Source organism: Medicago sativa, chromosome 4 (assembly GCF_051527215.1).
Source record: "Medicago sativa cultivar Bolivia chromosome 4, Bolivia_mono, whole genome shotgun sequence".
In the NCBI taxonomy this organism is placed as follows: domain Eukaryota; kingdom Viridiplantae; phylum Streptophyta; class Magnoliopsida; order Fabales; family Fabaceae; genus Medicago; species Medicago sativa.
This window is the reverse complement of record NC_140752.1, coordinates 8,332,894-8,351,247: the sequence shown is the minus strand read 5'-3', so window position 1 is coordinate 8,351,247 and position 18,354 is coordinate 8,332,894. Positions and strand designations below refer to the sequence as shown.

At 29.8% G+C, this 18,354-nt stretch overlaps 2 protein-coding genes across 2 annotated transcripts; one reads left to right on the top strand and one right to left on the bottom strand.

Moving 5' to 3' along the window:
• Window positions 1-5,883: 5,883 nt before the first annotated feature.
• On the bottom strand, window positions 5,884-6,921 carry LOC146926005 (uncharacterized). The gene has a single exon (XM_085706847.1). It carries the CDS (start codon window positions 6,919-6,921, stop codon window positions 5,884-5,886), a length of 1,038 nt encoding a protein of 345 aa, XP_085562973.1.
• An 8,185-nt stretch (window positions 6,922-15,106) lies between these two features.
• LOC146926004 (uncharacterized protein At2g34160-like) lies at window positions 15,107-17,573 on the top strand. The gene is made up of 5 exons (XM_085758430.1): window positions 15,107-15,346; window positions 15,495-15,543; window positions 16,953-17,015; window positions 17,124-17,188; window positions 17,297-17,573. Exons 1-5 carry the CDS (start codon window positions 15,230-15,232, stop codon window positions 17,402-17,404), a joined length of 402 nt encoding a protein of 133 aa, XP_085614556.1. The 5' UTR covers window positions 15,107-15,229; the 3' UTR covers window positions 17,405-17,573.
• Window positions 17,574-18,354: the final 781 nt, after the last annotated feature.

Below are 18,354 nucleotides of genomic sequence, written 5' to 3'. Positions count from 1 at the left end.
CACTCCCACATAAAGACTAGTGGGTGTGTTCTAGCAAACCCCTGTATGGGATTAATCCTATTAATCCTATTAATATATATCTTGTCAAAAATATATATATATATATATATATATATATATATATATATTGGGTTTAACATATATTTTATTAACCATTTAATAACGTAATTATATTTAGTGTCAAGTTTTGTGTTTAAAAGTTTGTGTTTAAAACTAGTCCATGCGTAAATGACGTGTGCAGTAGTACAATGAAAAATAAAGGATAAATAATTACTTTAGACCCTAACTTTGCATCTCGCTATCACATTGGTCCATGACTCATAATAAAATACAAAATAGTTCCTAGATGTATATTTATGTTATTCATTTATTCCTTAACGTTAAAAATTTCTGTTAGCAGATGAGGTGACAATTGTTTTAGACTAAAAAGGATGAATGATGTGGCATAGAGACCAAATTAAAAGTACTCAAACAAAATTAGAGACAAAAACAAAATCTTAAAATCCCTAAATCTCAAATTGATAAATATCATCTAATTCTTTCCTTTGTTTAAATATATGAGTTAAACCCCTTTTACTATGCTGATTTCATAAACCAACGGCTAGGAGTTCATATTCAGTGATGTTCATGTTTTCTTGAATTTAAGTAGTTTTCATGATAAATTTTTTAAATATGTCTTTTAGGTTGCTAATTCAATGCAGCTATTTGAAGTTTTTAAAATTTTTAAGTTTTAAATAGATCTTTAAAAGACCAACGGTGTATTAAATTAACAACTTAAAAGATATATTTAAAACTTAAAAAATTTAAAGGACTAACTCAATATTTTTGTTAAACTTAAAAGATCAAAAGATGTATTTGACCTAAACTAAAAGGATTTTACTAACATGTCATTCAAAGAAACTAATTTTTAAATAAAACATCTCTTTGCAAAGAATTTGCAATTTCATTTTTAATTTGATTATATCTGTGTCATAATATAGAGATAATCATGTCTGACATTGCATATCATGCGGCTTGAGGACTTCCTTCATAAGATGCTAATTAATAGTCACATATCGTGAATTAATAAAACTGAACACATCAAACTGTTATGACAAAGTCCATGTCATGAAACTTAAGCTAAAAGCCTAAAACTGTTACCATCAACTGTTATGATATCATCAAACTGAACTGAGTATTCAAAAGAGTTTGCACCAACCTCCATCATCATGTGATTCGATTTGGTATTCAATTGAAGATTCAATTATGATATTCAAAAGAGTTTGGAGCAAAGATTTAATTTTGAACAAAAGAGAATTAGATGAGACTTAACGATTTTTTTCCTTGATTTCGTTTGGGTTACTTTCAATTTGGTCCTTATTTCACATCATTCATCATTGTCAGCCCAAAACAATTGTCACCTCACTTGTTAATGAAATTTTTTAATGTCAAGGACAAAACTACCAACGGAACATCTATAGACTATTTTATATTTTGTACTGAGTTATGGACCAAAGTGACTATATAAATGTTGGGTTCACCCCTCATAGCATATCTTAAAAAAAAAAGCATAGCCAATTTGTTGCTCCTTTCATAATATATGTATGAATTACCAAGAAAAAACATAAGAAATCTTGCTAGAAAGTAGAAACAAAATAATTCATGCCCAAAAATTTTTGAACATTAAATCATCTGTTAAAGATTTAGATATTTAAATACTTATTTTATGATATTAGTGAACTAATAAGATAATATAAGTTACTACTTTATAAACTAAGTAAATCAAGAGAGAAAGAAGTAGGATGATATATTTTGATTTCTCAAAAATGGTGTATTTTTACATGAACCAAAGTGTGGTATTTATACTACTAAATTTACCACTATTACATGTGTGAAATTATTTGTTTCACTATTCTAATTTGACATTTACCTAGGTAATAGGTAATTATCACTTACTATTGTAAGTTGACAATTTGGATAGATATTTCAACTATAATAATTATGTCTATATTTCAACTATAATAATTATGTCTATATAATTTATTATAACACTCCCCCTTTGAAATATCTATCACGGTGCTCCATTGAAGTCTTGTTGAGGATAATTTGATTGAAACATATGTTGCCTCGTTAAAAACCTTATTAGGAAAAACCCATTGGGATAAAAAACTTAATAAGGGAAAAAGAGTACAACAGTATGCTCCCCCTCAACTAAACACATGTTGTTCCTTTTTAAAGAACTCGAAGATGACGCATTCCAATATTTCGTATGTGCTTCTTGAAAACTGATGCAGGGAGCGCTTTTGTGAAGAGGTCTGCCACATTATCACTCGAATGAATATATTGAATATCCACTTCTTTGTTTCTTTCAAGTTCTTGTGTGAATGAGAAGAACTTAGGAGGGATATGTTTGGTTCTATCACTTTTGATGTAACCTTCTTTCATTTGAGTAGCACATGCAGCATTGTCTTCATACAAGATTGTTGGATTTTTATCAACTGTTAAACCAGACGCTCCTTGGATATGTTGCAAAACCGAACGTAACCATCTACACTCTTTGCTTGCTTCATGAAGGGCTATTACTTCAGCATGATTTGAAGAAGTTGCTACAAGCGTTTGCTTTTGAGATCTCCATGATATTGCAGTGCCACCATATGTGAACACATGTCCTATTTGTGATTTAGCATTATGTGGATCTGACAAATATCCTGCATCTGCATAGCCAAGCAAAACTGGTTTTGTATTGTTAGAATAAAACAAACCAAGATCAGATGTACCTCGTATATATCGAAATATATGTTTTATTCCTTTCCAATGTCTATTTGTAGGACATGAACTGAATCTCGCCAGTAAATTTACTGCAAAAGCTATATCAGGTCTTGTACAGTTAGCAAGGTACATGAGTGCCCCAATGGCACTTAGATATGGCACTTCAGAGCCAAGATCCTTTTCATTATCTTCCTTAGGTCTAAAAGGATCCTTTTCTATGTTAAGTGTTCTTCCCATCATTGGAGTACTCAAAGGGTTTGACTTGTCCATGTTAAACCTTTTTAACACTCTTTCTGTATAATTTGATTGATGTACCAATATACCATTTTTAGTATACTCAATTTGTAAACCAAGGCAGAACCTAGTTTTCCCCATATCTTTCATTTCAAATTCTTTCTTTAAGTACTCTCTTGCTTCTTTAATTTCTTTAGTAGTTCCAATGATATTTAAATCATCAACATAAACAGCAATTATTACAAAACCGGATATTGTTTTTCTTATAAAAACACAAGGGCAAATTGGATTATTCTCGTATCCTTCTTTAAGCAAATATTCACTTAGCCTATTGTACCACATACGCCCGGATTGTTTTAATCCATATAATGATCTTTGCAACTTAATTGCATACATTTCTCTTGGTTTTGATGTATCATGCATCTTAAGTCCTTCCGGTATTTTCATGTATATATCATTATCAAGTGAGCCATATAAATAAGCAGTAACAACATCCATAAGATACATATCAAGATTATTAAATACTGATAAACCAATTAAATAACGAAAAGTAATTGTATCCATAACAGGAGAATATGTTACCTCGTAATCAATACCTGGTCGTTGGGAAAAACCTTGTGCAACAAGACGGGCCTTGTATCTTACAATTTCATTTTTCTCATTTCGTTTTCTTACAAAAACCCACTTATACCCAACAGGTTTCATACCTTCAGGTATAGCCACAATAGGTCCAAATACTTTTCGATTTTTAAGAGACTTTAATTCAGTATCTATTGCATCTTTCCAGTTTTTCCAATCATGTCTATTTTGACATTCATTGACAGATCTGGGTTCGGGATCATCATTTTCATTTGTAATTTCACATGCAATGGAAAATGAAAATATTTCATCAATATTTATGTCTTTTCGGCTCCACAAATTTCCCGTATTAACATAATTAATTGAAATCTCGAGATCATTCTTATTTTCAGTTTCATTATCAATGATCTCATTATCATCATCTTGTGCTTTTTCGAGAGCACACTTTTCATTGTCAGATTTATCAGTATCTAGTGTCTTTTCAAGATCACTTTCGATCATATTCACCTTTTCTGTTCCTTTTCTTTTTCGGGAATTTTTGTCTTTGGAACCTACAGGTCGACCACGCTTTAAGCGTGCCTTAGATGTACTTGCTACATCATTTAGTTTTGATATATCAATCCGAGATGGGACATTTACAGCTGGTACATGTGACTTTGTCACCATTTTTAAATCAGTAAATGAATCTGGTAGTTGATTTGCTAAATCTTGTAATTGTACTATTTTCTTTACATTTTCTTCCCATGATTTATTATATGGGTCCAGATGTAATAAATGTGGTACATGCCATGTTATTTCATTTTCCAATGGTTTATTTTCTCCTCCTAGTGTTGGAAAATTTGTTTCGTCAAAATGACAATCAGCAAATCTTGCCTGAAAAACATCAGCTGTTAAAGGTTCAAGATATCTAATAATCGATGGTGATTCATACCCCACATATATTCCTAACCTTCTCTGAGGTCCCATTTTTGTTCTTTGTGGTGGAGCTATGGGTACATATACTGCAAAACCAAAAATTCTTAAATGAGAGATATTTGGTTCTTTACCAATTGCAAGTTGATAAGGGGTATGTTTATGATCAGCACTTGGCCTTAGACGTATGAGTGCTGCAGCATGTAAAATTGCATGACCCCAAACTGTAACTGGTAGCTTAGTTCTCATTATTAAAGGTCTAGCAATATATTGAAGACGTTTGATTAATGACTCAGCTAAACCATTTTGTGTATGTACATGAGGAACGGGATGCTCAACAGTAATTCCAATTGACATGCAATAATTATTAAATGATTCAGGTGAAAATTCACCGGCATTATCAAGTCTAATTTTCTTTATAGTATAATCAGGAAATTGTGCCCTTAATTTAATTATTTGTGCAAGAAATTTTGCAAATGTCATATCACGACTTGACAGTAAACAGACATGTGACCATCTACTAGATGCATCAATTAATACCATAAAGTACCTGAATGGTCCCGACGGTGGATGGATGGGTCCACATATATCTCCTTGGATTCTTTCAAGAAATGCGGGTGATTCTGTCTGAATCTTGCCTGGTGAATGTTTTGTTATTAATTTTCCAAGAGAACAAGCTTCGCATGGTCTATCTTCTTTTGTAAGCTTTAAACCTTTCAATGAATGACCATGAGTACTTTCAACTATTTTACGCATCATTGTTGAACCAGGGTAACATAGTTTTGGGATCTTCTTTTACCATTAAATTACATTCAATTTCATGTATATATGTATAATGTAATCCAGAAGGTAATTTTGGTAGTTTTTCTAAAATTTTCTTCTTTCCCAAAATATTAGTAGTAATATTAATGTATTTCATATTACCTTCGGTTGTAGTTTCAGTATCATATCCTTGACTATATATGTCTTTAAAACTCAACAAATTTCTCTTTGATTTCGGAGAGTATAGAGCATTATTAATGACAAACTTCGTCCCATTTGGTAATATGAACATAGCATTACCTGTTCCTTCAATTAAATCTGCTGGACCTGAGATTGTGTTTATTACACCTTTAGTAGGAAATATTTTGTTGAAATATTTCTTACTTTTGAGGATCGTATGAGTAGTTCCACTGTCTGGAATGCAAATGTCTTTGTCATGATCCATTTCTATCCTTCTTAAAATAAAAATAAGATTAAATAAAAGAGAGGGTAAGATAATACAACATATTCAACAATATTATTTTATTTAGATCATGAAAATATTACATAGTCACACAACATGCAAATTCTTAAAAATATACACATTACACATTACATATATATATATATATATATATATATATATATATATATATATTAATTCATTAGTTAATCCATATTAATATCTTCTCCTATGAAATCAGCAGTCTCAAGACAGGTAGTATCATTCTTGGGTTCAATTTCATTAAAATTAACCTCCTTTTCCTTTCCATCAACAGATTCTTTGTATCTTTTACACAGATACTCTGGTGTCCTACATGCTTTAGACCAATGACCTTTCTTTCCGCATCTATAACAACGATCATCATGATTTCTAGAGGGACCTTCCTGGATGTTTTTACCTTTACCTTGATGATTCTTGTTGGTTTGGTCATATTTGAGAGGCCTATAATTCATATAACCTCTTCCACGGCCTCCACCACGAAAATGGTTTCGACCATGACTTCTGCCTCGACCACGACCACCAAAACGAGCATAGCCACCACGTCCTCTTTGGCGATTATAACCACCACGCCCTTGATTAAAAGTTGTGGCGTTTATTTCAGGATATGCCATTGTTCCTGTAGGACGCAACTGGTGGTTTTTAATGAGCAGCTCATTATTTTGTTCAGCCACTAGAAGAGCTGTAACCAAATCAGAGTATTCAGTAAATTCCCTCATTCTATATTGTTGTTGCAATATCACTTGAGATGCATGGAAAGTTGAGAATGTTTTCTCCAACTTTTCCTTTTCAGTTATAGTTTTGCCACAAAATTCTAATTGTGCAATAATTTGATGCATAGCAGAGTTATATGCAACAACAGTTTTATAATCTTGGAACCTTAATTTGTTCCATTGATCCATTAATGAGGGCAATAAGACTTTCTTCTGATGCCCAAATCTTGCCTTAATTTTGTCCCATAAAATCTTGGGATCTTTTGCATTCGAATACTCTGTTTGTAATCCATCATCAATGTGGTGCTTGATTATACGATTTACTTTTGATTTTTTCTTTGCCAATTCCTCTGGGACATCTCCCAAATCGTCTCCCTCAAGAATCTTGTTGAGTCCCTCACATGCAAGATACTCAATTAAGTTGTTGTTCCAAGTTATGTAGTTGTCTCCAGTTATGTTTAAAATTTTGAATTGGTGCTTAACATTTGACATGATTATATCTAAAATACAGAAGAACATAATCAACATTTAATATATATATTATGACGAAAATAGAAATATCATTTTATTTAATGGCAACGATTACAAGAACTTGATAATATTTTAATCTAAGCCTCCACGAAAACAAAAAGTAATCACACAAGCTAAGACTAATAATGGTAAAACGCTAATTATAGCTAATCCTACAAAATCTTTTCCTAATTCTTCAATATGGGTGAAAAAGAAGAAGAAGACAATAACCACAAGTAGAGTGATGCATAGTAAAAGGATTTTAGCCATTTTGTAAGTATGGGTAAATATTTTGAGATGTAAAAATTATGAATGAAGGTGATGTATTTATAGAATGAGTTTTGTAAAAATGACCGTTACTGTTACCGTTAAATACACTGTTCATAGCCGTTGAAATCACTGTTCATGACCGTTGATTTCACTGTTCATGACCGTTGAAATCACTGTTCATGACCGTTGATTTTACTATTCATTAACGTTGGATAATGAGAAAAATATTTTAAGTGTTTAAATATCATCTAAGTTAGGACACATGAGTAGTATAGAAAATCACAAGACAACATATATGGTAAATGAATATATATGATAATCATATTAAATTTATTTATTTATATTTAATAATGTCTCATGAATCAATATTATAAATGGGGTTTTAGACCTCCATTAAATATAAAAGTTAGATGGGGTTTTAGACATCCATTAAGCATGAAAGTAAAAATTAGATTAGATGGGGTTTTAGACCTCCATTAAGCATGAAAGTAAAAATTAGATTAGATGGGGTTTTTAGACCTCCATAATAATAATAATAATAATAATAATAATAATAATAGCCACTCTAGTTATAAATCACTTGACAGATTGCCAGTTTTCTATAACCGGGGCAGATAATAATAATATTAATATGATAAAGATAAATGATATACATAGCAATATTAAGTAATGATTTTAATGTGATCAGAATAGATAACATACCTAGCAGTAGTGTAAACTTCCGGTAGAAACGATCGTGCTGATAACGTGTTAAAGATTTAGATATTTAAATACTTATTTTATGATATTAGTGAACTAATAAGATAATATAAGTTACTACTTTATAAACTAAGTAAATCAAGAGAGAAAGAAGTAGGATGATATATTTTGATTTCTCAAAAATGGTGTATTTTTACATGAACCAAAGTATGGTATTTATACTACTAAATTTACCAATATTACATGTGTGAAATTATTTGTTTCACTATTCTAATTTGACATTTACCTAGGTAATAGGTAATTATCACTTACTATTGTAAGTTGACAATTTGGATAGATATTTCAACTATAATAATTATGTCTATATTTCAACTATAATAATTATGTCTATATAATTTATTATAACATCATCAAAGCTGTTTTATTTAAAGGATCATCAAAGTTGCTGTTAGAGATTGATAAAACGATATATGTATGAATTACCAAGAAAAAACATAAGAATCTAGCTAGAAACAATACATGCCCAAAAAATTTTGACCATTAAATTATCAAAGCTGTTGTTAGAGGTCGATAAAGCAAAACCAAAACAAATAAATTATAGGTTCATCTGACAAACTAATGAGATACACAAGCCTAAACAAAATTCATTTGGGCACATATTCATAAAAATCATGAAAATACTAAAAAAAATGCATTGGATAATGCATCATATGTAAGTTTGATGGAAATTTGAGTTTAAAGTTTTAATGGATTGTTTTAGAATCCAAACAAATTGTTTATAATATATTTATATATTTATGAATAGCCCAAAAAAATTGTGCTGGAGTGCACACTTGACAAGCAGTGCAACATACAACAAGTTAGTGAATTAGAATGCGTTTTTTTTTAGGGGAGTGAATTAAAAGGTGTTGATAGCATAACATAACTGTATGAAAAAAGGATTGGGCATTAACATAAGACATGAATATTTGAAGGAAAGTGCTATATATCGCGAAAAATTGCTAGCGAAAAATTCACGAAGAGAAAACAACTCTCAACTAGCTCCCACACTGACCATATAGGGGGGTATTTGTGGAATGAAAAGATTACTTTTTAATCTTCCATGTACGCTCGTGAAGGTGAGACCTATATTACCCTCTCTTGTTTATGAGGTATTTACCCTTTCAAGATATCAACCAATCAAAATGTAATATACAAATGTAACATTAAATGTCAAATAAATGAGTCAATTTTTCTATAAAAAAAATCAATTTTAATAAGGTAACTTTTAATTTTTATTTAATTATATTTAGGTATACAATCTTAATTAATTTACACTATAGGGCTTGTAACAATTAAAATTTCACATCAAATTCAACCCATAAATATTTATTTTTTAGGATGCAAAATTAATAAGTTTTTGGAATATTTTTAAAACATTATTTGTTTTTTAATTAAAAACAAAAAGGTGTAGCCAATTTTTTCTCTACAAAAAAAAATTGTTCCTATTTTGTACTTCCACAGATAAGTTGATATAACAAATTTCCACCAATATTTGTATTTTTGTTGCAAAATTAATAAGTCTTTGGAAGACTTTAAAATATTAAATATTATTTGTTTTTTAATCTACTAACAATACATAAAACAAATATTTCCTTCAAAAAAATATATAAAAAATATTAAAAAACAATATATTTATTAAAAAAAATATATCAAAATCAAAATCTAACAAAATTTCATAATTGTCCTTCTTAAAAGCCAATATATTATCATGATAATTACATACAGCTTTTTTTTCAATTCCACACAACAAATTGAAATATCTACTTTTACTACTAATCTACTACTACTAATACTATTAAGAAAATTAGAAAATCTTACTCGAGTAAAATTTCATAATTATCCTCACAATCTTCTTAATTTTATGGGTTTAATCGTCATTTTACAAAATAAAATACAAATTTATTCATTTTGGAAATATTATTATATATATTTTTGTTTATCTTTCTAGCCTAACTAATTCTCCATGTATCTTCATTTTTCAGATTTATCACTTCCAAGCCTAACTAATTCTCTATATCGTCATTTTGTTCTCATCTATTATTATCTCTTAATCTTAATAATTTGCATATTTAAAAAATTAATAGAAACGATACAATAATGTTAAATTTTTTAACATATTCATTAGTTTCCAAAATTTAAGCATATCAACTTTCTCATATCGGTATACATAAAATTTGATTTTGGAGATATAAGCACATAAAGTCTACAATGAGTGCAGTGTAAATATTTAACGGTATTTTGGAGAAACAATACAGTGATCTTAATATTTTAAAAATAGTTAGGAGTTTTCTAAATTTTGTCATATTGAATATTACATATTGTTAAAAAAAAAAAATCTTCTGCATATATCAATAGTATATATATATATAAAGTAAAGTTTTTTATGACACGTGTCACTTCCACATTCATTCTCAATATTTTTAATTATTATTATTTCTATTTTTAAAAATCAATATTTTATTTAACATAAATATCTCAACAAACTTTTGATCTTATGCACTCAGTATTTTTATTTTTATTTTTATTGAATTTCTAATATTTTATGTAGTAGAAATATCTCAACAAACTACACATCAACTAATTGAATTTCTAATATTTCTAATATTTTATGTAGTAGAAATATCTCAACAAACTACACATCAACTAATCAATCAATCAATAGTATATATATAAAGTAAGGTTTTTTATGCCACGTGCCACTTCCACATTCATTCTCAATATTTTCTTTAAATTTTTATTGAATTTCTAATATTTTATGTAGCAGAAATATCTCAACAAACTACACATAATACTTTCAACAAAGTTTACATATACGATCTTATTTTATGATTAAAAGACTCCAATTTGTTTATTTGTTTTTAGGAAAAGAAGCTTCAATTAGTTATTACTAATCTTTTAGCACTATATCATTCAATCAGTTTTTATGTTTGAGGGAAAAAAAGGTTCAATTAGTTATTATGTTATCTTTTAGCAGCATATTCTAATGCAAATGTTAACTATAAATAAATAAATTTTTCTTAATCAAATATTTACATATTTGAGCACAAGGAGAAACCCCAAACCTTCTTTTCATCTAATATTTTTCCTTCTTCAGGTTTGCCAAACACCAATTTTATTATTTCTCATACATATACTTTGATATATATATATATATATATATATATATATATATATATATATATATATACATACATATTTCAACCACTTTCTTCCCTTTCAATCGATTTTTCTCTCTCATACGCATGAGCCACGAAACAAACTCATGACCACATGTTTAAATGGACCCAAAACTCTTACCACTTGGACTAATTCATTATTGATTTTGTTAGACTTTTTATTTTTGCATTAGACATTCATCTCATCATTTATATTTATTTTTATGATATTATTATAATTGTAAATTTAAATAAATTCAATCTAATATACTGGCACGTGTATTCGTGCACACAAACTTATAAAACTTATTTAATATCTAACCCGGGCAACGCCGAGTCTCTAAACTAGTAAGTATATAAAATCTTCAACGAGTGCAGTGCAAATATTTATCGGTGTTTTAAATATAAAATAAAAAGTTATTTAATAGAAACATTACATCAATGTTGATATTTTGAAAATAGTCACGAGTTTTCAAAATTTTATCCTGTCGATTTTCTCATATATGTACATAAAAATTTATTTATGCATATATAAACACATAAAATCTGCAATGGGAGCGGTGCAAATATTGAACCCTGTTTTGCGTATAAAATAAAAAGTTATTCAATAGAAACACTATATTAATATTTATATTTTGACAATATTAATAAGTTTCTACGATTTGATCATATCAACTTTCTCATATATTAACATAAAAAATTATTTCTACAGATAAATCACATAAAATCTACAACGGGTACGGTGAAAACATTGAACGGTGTTTTGCATATAAAATAAAAAGTTATTTAATAGAAACACTACATTGATGTTGATATTTTGAAAATAATCATAAGTTTTAAAAAATTTACTTATAATTTTAGTCCCTGCTAAAACAAAGTTTGATTAATTATCCTTAAACTCTTAAATTTTTGAACGATTTTTTTGAGACAAGATTAGAACACTATGAAAGGTTCGTCTACTAAAATTTAGAATTTTCAGACATGAAATGAATTAAATATGAATTTTTTAAAACGACAAAAGTTAAAGATAAAAAGTAATAAAATCTGGATGTAGAAATCAAATTTTGCGATAATTTTTTGCGGAGGAACTTTTAGTAATGTTCTAAACATGTCTGCAAAAAATTGTTCAAAAATTTAAGAGTTTAAGCATAAATTAAACAAATTTGAATTGAGTAGGGACTAATACGCAGGGCAAAAAAACAAAATTAGGGACTAAAAATGCTATTAAAATTAAGTAAGGACTAAACTTACAAGGTCGCTATTTTATAGGGACTAGAAACATAATTAACCCTTATTTTATTGACTTTCTTATATGTGTATATAAAAATTTGTTTTCGTGTACATAAGAAAATAAAATCCACAACATACGCGATTCAAATATTTAACATTTTTTATATATAATATATGAAAAAAAAAACATTTGATAGTACTAATAAAGTAATTATTTTTATATGATTACCACAATGTTACGTGACCCATGCGTAACCGCACGAGTCTATAACTAGTTAAAAAATAAAATAAAGCATGACAGTTTTTTTTAAAGGAGAAAACGCGACAGTTGTTTTATTAAAAAAATAAGCTATGAACTTGGCCGTTATTTTTTAAGCCATGAACATGCTGTTTTATTAAAAAATAATTAAATTAAATTAATAGGGTTAAAATTGGAAGAAAAATATAAAAAACTACCAGCTATAAGCTCAAAAGCTACTTGAAATAGCTTCTCAAAAAAACGCTATAAGCTATTGGAAAAAGCTTTTTACCCAACACATCTTATTATATCAAAACAAACTTATAACCTAATCCAACAAGCTATAAGCTAGCTTATTCGTGTTACCAAACACAACCATGATGGGTTGAATTTGATCTGAAATTTTAATTATTACAAGCCCTATAGTGTAAATTAATTAAGATTGTATACCTAAATATAATTAAATAAAAATTAAAAGTTACCTTATTAAAATTCATTTTTTTATAGAAAAAATTGACTCATTTATTTGACATTTAATGTTACATTTGTATATTACATTTTGATTGGTTGATATCTTGAAGGGGTAAATACCCCCTAAACAAGAGAGGGTAATGTAGAAAAAACCGCTCGTGAATGCTTCCGGATAAAACCTGTCGCAATAAAAAGCATTTCCCATATTTGAATTATGCTCCTTACCCAATTGTTTTTGCTCGTTCCCAACCAAAATTTCAAAAATACCCCTGCGTAAGTTAACTCACACAAGTGTTAAATTAGCGTGACTTAAGTCACGCTGCTTGATTTAAGTCACGCTGAAAAAATCACATTGAATCCCAACGTGAGTTAACTCACGTTGGTTTTCTCTCATGCAAAAGCTTCATGTGACTTGCATTTTGTCATGTTTTGTTTCAATATCACGTAGGGATTCAATGTGATTTTTTCAGCGTGACTTAAGTCACGCAGGAATATAAGGTGCGTGAGTTAACTCGAACAAGGGCAATTTAGTCTTTTCAATTGGGAGCGAGCAATTTCTGTTGGGTAAAGAGCAGAATTCTAAATATTTGTAAAACTAAAACCATACATAGATGGGATTGACACCTTCTAATTCAATCATAATATTTGCTTTTAAAAAACCATAACTGGTTGAATCAAAGTTGTTAGTGAACGAACTTTACTTAAAGAAGAATTGTTTCGTAAAACTTGAGTTCGAATGTTGGTTGGATGGAACAATCCCTAACAAAATTTTATGTACATCGTGATCGAACTTCATATTACTTGAGTATTTTTTCTCCGTCGAGATCAAAATAATTTAATTTTAAAAATTATGTCAAATGTCACTTTTTTTTAATATTAACTCTCTAGTTCTCAATAAACACACCCAAAATAATTGAAGGCCAACACAATCTAACACATGATTTTAACTATGATTTTCTTGAACGTTTTGTTTCTAATTAGAGTTTATTAACCACTTTAGTTAAACTATAGTAAATACTTTATTCTATAAAACAAGGTCATGTTTTATACGTATAATATGCATGCTAAATTTTTAGGTCATAAGTTATAAAACAATTTTAATTTCAACATTATCCCAACTCATCAATTTTTACTAGGCTTTTACTTTTTCCACCCTACCACATTCTCACACACCCTATTTCTTTTACGAAAATGTCCATGGAAATTTCGGATTCCATAATTCGAATTGAGTTTTCCCCTTGTTTTGGGGTGTAAAAACCGAGTTTTTACCAATTCGGATTTTATATTCCGAAAACTCCAAAAAATATGGCGCATTCCTTGCTTTTTTCGGATTGTAGAATCCGAACACCTCCTAACACACCCTTATTCAAGGGAAAAACAGTTCGGATTATATAATCCGAATTGTATCAACACAAATTCTGAACATGTTTGTAACATGGATAATCATTTTTAGTTCATTGTTAGCAGTTCTCAGTCGAAAAAACAATATTCATGATATTTGATCGGATTGCTCCGAAACTTGGCCATAAAATCAGGAAAAAAAAAATCAAGAATCAAGACTCCCATAGAAGAGACTTCTTATAGGACTCCGGCCCTCAAAATCGAAAATTTCATCGTTTAGACCCTTTTTTTTTCTTCATATTCTCAGAAAAATCCGAAAAAATTTGCATTAATTTTATTTGATTTTTAGAACTCTTTGGTGGTATTTTTATAACTTTTTGATTTTATTTGACATGTTTTTATCATTTTTCCTTTGTTTTTTTAGTTGTTTTTAAAAACAAAGTTCAAAACTGCTGAAATGGGAAAGACGATGATTGCTGCTTATATATAAGAATATTTCTGATTATGGAGTCCGAAATAGTGAAAACTCATTTCGGATTATAAAATCCAAAAATTACACGCGCATTTTCGTAAAAAAAAAGGTCACGCAAGAAATAGGTAGGGTGGAAAAAGTAATAGCTTTTTATTGTTACATTGGTCCCCTAACTAATGGGCCAAAACACAACCCAAGAAAACCCATGGGCAAGGCCCAATTTCCACAACTTCTTTCCAACAACAAACACATTACAAATCAACAAAAACAAACAAAGATTTGGGGAACATAGATTTGATTAGGGTTTCTGTTTCTCACTTCTATTCTCTCCGCTATCTCACTCACACTCTCTCTCTCTCACACAACACATCAATGGAAGCAATCACAGAAGGACTTAACAACATCAACATCACCGATTCTATCAAGAAGAATCGTATTCAAGTCTCCAACACCAAAAAACCCCTCTTCTTTTACGTTAATCTCGCCAAGGTAATCCAGTAAGCGATTTTTTTTTTATTAAATTTCGAAACTTTTGTGCTTTTTCAGTTCTGGGTTGTTTTTAATTTTGTTGTGAACATGTTTGTTTTTTTTATTAATTAATTTTGTTGATTTTTGTTGTTTTGTTTTGTTTTTGCAGAGGTATATGCAACAGCACAATGAGGTTGAGCTTTCAGCACTAGGAATGGGTATTAAATCTTTAAACTAAATCTCTTTTATTAATGCTGGTTTTTTTTTCCTTTTAATTTGGTTTTTGTATTCTTTTTAATTGGTTTGAGTTTTTAGGTATTTATTGCATTTATCACTTTAACTATGTGAGATTAAGAATTGTGACACACTAAAGAATGGTTTACAGAAAAACTACATTGATTTGAAGATGTTACGTTCCGGAGCAAAATTTGTCCATGTTCAATGCTAACACAATGTTACATATACTACCTAATTGTCTACATACATATGATTATCTTGTAGACAGCCTCTATATATGTTTTTAACTTTTAAGGCCTTGTCAGGTTGAATAACTGTTTAATGATATGCCATTTAGTACAAAATTTTGTCGATCGCCAAAAATAGCGGGTTGTTCAAATGTATATATGTTAGAATGCTATAGTTCCTTTATAGCTACTATTTGACAGTATTTTGTACTAGATAGCATGTCGTGAAACAATAGCGGTTTGTTCAAATTCTACTGCATAATACATTATAGTGATGCTATAGCCTCTATTTGTTAACACTGCTTCTTAAGTAGAATAGCTGTTTAATGAGTTGTTTGGGTTAGTTTGGTTACTGCTGTGACTCTTGCCCTGAACATGGGCAGATAAAACTAGGTACGCTTCAGTTATGTTAGTGCTAATGGTGTGATATATAGAGAAACTGATATTTGAGGATAAAGGGATGAATAGAACTTCAAAGTAAAGATATCTGTAGTTTGATTATGTACAACGAAATTTCAAAGTAAAGGGATCTGTTGTTTGATTATGTACGGAAAATTGGGATAGGACTTCAAATACTTTGTTTTTATCAAAGAATGGTTATATTTTAAGTATGCGGTGACATGTACCCATACATGCTTATTTTCAACGTTTGCTCCCCCTTTAAACCCCAAGTAAGCTGAAACTGACAAGTTTTCTGACGCTGTGACACATAGCATCTTTGGGCTAGTGAGCACAGCATAAACGTAGAAAATAGAGATATGAGTATGAATTGTGTTAGCTGCTTGTGGAATTTGAACCTATCTGCATTTTGGTGATACATTGATAGTTCAATATTAGAACAACATTGACTAGTAGAACAACATCCAGAATTAAATAACTGAGGCTGTTTGGATGAACTTTTCAACAAATACTTGTAAAAATAGTTGAAATAATATTTTATGTTGATGATCGCGAGTCCTTTTAATAATAGATCCTAGGTACCTGTAAACTTGTTAAGGTCTTTTCCATTGGTTATTAGCCGGGTACATATTTCACTTAAGAAGCTCCCATAAATTGGAAACTAATTTAAACCGGGCCTTAGTATCTTCCTGATTTATATATTGAATCTTTTCTTGGTTACGTCTTTCCTATTTCTGATTTCAATTTTTACACTGTTGTTACAGCTATTGCCACAGTGGTTACTGTTGCTGAAATTTTGAAAAACAACGGGCTTGCTGTTGAAAAGAGTAAGATACTATGTCTTCTTCTGTAGCATAATGTCTTCCTTTCTCCTTTCTCTTTCTGGTACTCAAATAACCGAACAATTAAATCTGATTCGCTTGATCTTTATGCAGAAATCATGACTTCGACAGTTGATATAAAAGACGATTCTAGAGGCAGACCAGTCCAAAAGGCCAAGGTAAGGGTGGGAATAATTTTGTTTTAAACCTTCAAACCTATGGCTTTGGATTCTGCTTTACGACTTTCTGTTTTAAGCCTCATTTGTTGTGATGAATTGCGTTTTTAGATTGAAATATTACTCGGGAAGACTGCAAACTTCGACGAGTTGATGGCTGCTGCCGCAGCAGCTGCTGAAAGTGGCGAGAATGGAGATATTGAAGAGCACACTGCTTGAAGTTTATCAATATCTCACATGTCTTTGATTTTGTCATCTTGAATGAATTGTTTGATTGTTGTTTTTGTTACTAGATAGCAGACAAGCATAGAATTTGTTATAGCCTGACATGCAATGTTGAGCTACCTTATTCCTTCATTTCTTTTCCTTATAAATAGATGTTTTTATATTTCTTGTGTTTTTAATGTTGTTTAACACGTTTTAGAAAGGAGAGGAACAATACTCATATTTTATCGCCATGGTTAGCCAATAATATTCATTCACAATCCCGGGAGTAGACAACAGAATGAAAAATGAAAAACGAGAGGACGAGGAAACCTGAAAATCAAACACTGCAATTTTGTAGTTTTGATTTGGATGTGCATATTTGTCTTTGTCCTGAAACCTTGTTTGCCAAGTTTTTCAAGGGTACTATTTTGTTTACCTGCACTTGCTACTGAAACACTTCTGGGGTTTTGAAAGTGAATGTATTTGAAGTGTGAAAGTACATATTTTGACCACACAAGTTCCTTAATTGTCTCAATGTTTTGCGCTGTAAGTACTATATACTTTGTCTCAATGTTTTGCTCCATATGTACTGTGAGCAAGTTCCTCGGATAAAATATTTCATTTGTTACCTTCTTGCATTAAAGGGTATTAGTTTGACACCATAAATGAATGTGACATTTGAAGTACATTAATGTTATATCATAATAAATTTATTTTTCACATCAAATTTTACAATTCATGTCTACTTTAGTACTAATCTCATAGACTTTCATGTATCGTTTTAAGGGTGAATTTAGGACGATTAAGTAAATGATTTTGATTGTCGTAGTTAGATTAAGTAGGCTCAAATAATAGGCCAAATACCTCCCCGGGTCCTTTAAGTTTCATGTTTGTTTCAGATAAGTCCTTTAAGTTTTTAAGGTTTCAGATAGGTCCTTTAAGTTTCGAGTTTGTTTCGGAGG